Consider the following 3335-nt stretch of genomic DNA (forward strand, 5'->3'; position numbering starts at 1 on the left):
CGTATATACCCATACATATACATATACACACCCACACACACACAGACACACACACTGCCGCGCATAAGAACTTGCGGTATCGCTTGGTATGCTGTTCTGTTTGCTTGTTAAGTACTGGCTGCCATTCGCTATTCCTTTTTCTCTTTCTGCACACGCACGCTTTCTCTCTTTGTGTGTGCGTGCCCGTCTCATCCATCCCCCCTCTTTGTTTGCTTTGCACCGCAGCTGTGAGCCGCGGCACGCAGTACATCTCCGCTGTCCACCGGAACACGTGCGGCTGCACACACACACACACACGCGCGCACAGACGGCACAGTTTGTCTCTTCCTCTCCCTCCGTGTGTGTGCGCGGGGGGACTGAGGTCGCGTGTGGGCGAAGGGAGGCCAAGCAGTTGCCAAATGAGAAGGCGGAATGGCCGAGAAAAAGGAGACAGTGAGAGAGAGACCCCGTCTGTGTGTTGGTGTGTGTAATTGGTGCTGCTGCACGAGGGGCCGTTCCTTTCTCTCCTTTCGACTGCTTGCGTGATGTTGGCTCCCTCCCTCCCTCTCTCTCTTTCTCTCCGCCGTTTGTGCTCGTGCTTCCCAGCCACCACGCACGCTGGCGCAGTGCCGCGTGCAGATCTCCCTGCAGGTTGGGGAGGGTGGTGTTGGCGTGCTCACTTCTCACATTCGGTTTTTTTTTATTTTGCCCCTTTGCTTTTTTTTTTTTGTTTCGTTGGTTGTTTTCTTTTCTTCTCTCTTGCACCAATGTTTTGTTTTGTTTCTGTGCGAGCGTGACCAAGACGCTGCGAGTGGCTGCGCAGCTCTTTTCGTTCTCTTCCTCATCGATGCCTTGGTGCCCCCACCCCCCTCTGCTGTCTGCTGCCGGGGCAGGAATGTCCCCCCCTTCCTCCACACACACACACACGCGGCGCCGCTGGACAGAGTCAGCAGCCGCTAGCATCATCGTCTGAGGTGAGCCGGAGGGAGAGAGAGAGAGAACGAACGAAAAGTCGAGTGTTTTTTTTTTTGATCTCTCTGTGAGTGTGTGCGAAGATTAGAGCAACGAGGACACACCATCGGGCTCGAGGCGGGAAGGTTGGCGGTCCTTTATTCCTTTACTTGTGCTGATAGATATACAAGCAGTTATTGAAGCAATGGGAGGATGCGTCGTGTCATTAATGGACAGGAGGAACCGCTCTTCGCTTGTCCCGCACGAGTATGTGACGGAGTTCCGCGCCCTTGGACAGCAGGCGGTGCCTGTTGCCGGCACTGAGGAGCCCGGCGCCTCCCCCATCTACCGCATCGCCGGCTACGACGACGCGCAGCACGCGCAGCTCTCACGCGAGTTATACGATGGCCCCAACCTCACGCAGCGCTTCGAGGCCATCTGTAGCGGCTCGCCGGAGCGGCGCGCGCTCGCGTATCGTCCCATCGACCGGGTCGCCCAGGAGGTCATGAAGGACGTCAACAGCGGCAAGGAGAAGACGATGAATGTCACGTACTTCAAGGAGACGCAATACCTGACCTTCAAAACGCTATGGGAGCACATCACGGCCTTCGGACGCGGTCTCGTCGAGCTTGGAGTGACACCGGATTCAAACGTTTCCATCTACGAGGAGACACGGTGGGAGTGGCTCGCAACCATTTACGGCATCTGGACACAGAGCATGGTGGCCTGCACAGTGTACGCTAACCTCGGCTTGGATGCACTCGCCTACGCACTGCGCGAGACGGATTGCAAAGCGATTATCTGTAATGCAAAGAATGTGGCGTGCTTGGTGCGCTTCATGGTGGAGGGTACTATAGAAAAGGCGCCCATCATCTACACCGGCACCCTCCCCGCGTCCCTTGACCCCAAGGATTGCCGTCTTATTCCGTGGGCGGATGTGGTGGAGATGGGCCGCCCATGTGCTGACCGCATTCCGCTGCGCATCCCCACCGACAACAACCTGAAGGCGCTGATCATGTACACCAGCGGCACCACGGGCAACCCGAAAGGTGTTGTGCACACCCACGGCTCGTTTTCGGCCGGGGTGTCGGCGTTGAACTACCGAGTCCTCGACAATGTTGGCCCTTTCGAGGAGGGAGAGACCTACTGCGCGTACCTTCCACTTGCTCACATCATGGAGTTCAGTGTGCTGAACATGTTTGTCGCACGTGGGGCGCTCGTGTGCTTCGGCACCCCGCAGACATTGACGAGCCTCACCGCCCGTCCACAGGGTGACTTTGCAGAGTTCAATCCCGTCTTTATTATTGGCGTTCCGCGCATTTTTGACACACTGAAGAAGGCTGTACAGTCCAAATTGCCACCCGTCGGCTCTCTGAAGCGCAAAGTCTTCGACCGCGCGTTTCAGAGCCGGCTGCAGGCACTGATGGATGGTAAGGAGACGCCCTACTGGAATGCGAAGGTGTTTGCCGCGGCGCGTACTATTCTTGGCAAGAATGTCCGCGCTATACTCTCTGGCGGTGCCCCACTCAGCGAAGCAACTCAGAACTTCGTAAATGTTGTTTTTGGGCCTATTTTTCAGGGTTGGGGCCTCACCGAGACGGTGTGCGTTGGTGGCATTCAGCGCCGTGGTGACATGGAGACCAGCACAGTGGGCCAAATGGAACCGACTGAGGAGCTGCGGCTGCTTGACGTGGAGGGGTACAAGCACACTGACACACCGGAACCGCGTGGTGAGATTTTGCTCCGTGGCCCATTCCTCTTCAAGGGATACTACAAGCAAGAGCAGCTCACACGCGATGCCATTGACGCCGATGGGTGGTTTCACACGGGAGATGTTGGCAGCATAGGGCCCAACGGTACACTACGCATCATTGGCCGTGTAAAGGCATTGGCAAAGAATGTGCTGGGCGAGTACATTGCCATGGAGGCGTTGGAGTCTATGTATGCACACAACGCCCTCTGCCTGCCCAATGGAGTCTGTGTGCTTGTGCATCCTGACAGGTCTTACATCTGTGCTCTGGTGTTGACGGATGAATCCAAGGCATTCGTGTTTGCAAAGGAAAATGGTATCAAGGGCGAATACCCAGATATTCTACAGGACCCTGTATTTCAGAAGAAGGCGGCAGAGTCCCTTGCGGAAACTGCGCAAAAGGCCAACCGAAGGACTTTTGAGGTTGTGCGTCACGTACGTGTCCTCAGCGACGAGTGGACCCCTGAAAATGATGTACTGACAGCGGCGTCGAAGTTGAAGCGGCGTGTCATTGACGAGCGGTATGCAAAGGTAATCGAGGAGTTGTTTACGGACCCTTGAGCTTGCTCCCTCCCCTCCCTCTTCCCTGTCTCGGTGTTTCAGTCCCCAAGGCGTGTGGCTGCACCATGGGCAGCGCGGCTTTGGGGGGGGGGGG

General features: G+C 56.5%; 1 protein-coding gene across 1 annotated transcript; it reads left to right on the forward strand.

Moving 5' to 3' along the window:
* Positions 1-1135: 1135 nt before the first annotated feature.
* DQ04_14411000 (fatty acyl CoA synthetase 2) lies at positions 1136-3241 on the forward strand (the record flags this gene model as incomplete). The annotated part of the gene is made up of 1 exon (XM_009317133.1): positions 1136-3241. The coding sequence occupies one exon, from the start codon at positions 1136-1138 to the stop codon at positions 3239-3241; it is 2106 nt and encodes a 701-aa protein (XP_009315408.1).
* Between the last annotated feature and the right edge of the window lie 94 nt (positions 3242-3335).

Source organism: Trypanosoma grayi, assembly GCF_000691245.1.
Source record: "Trypanosoma grayi strain ANR4 Tgr_1441_V1, whole genome shotgun sequence".
Taxonomy (NCBI): domain Eukaryota; phylum Euglenozoa; class Kinetoplastea; order Trypanosomatida; family Trypanosomatidae; genus Trypanosoma; species Trypanosoma grayi.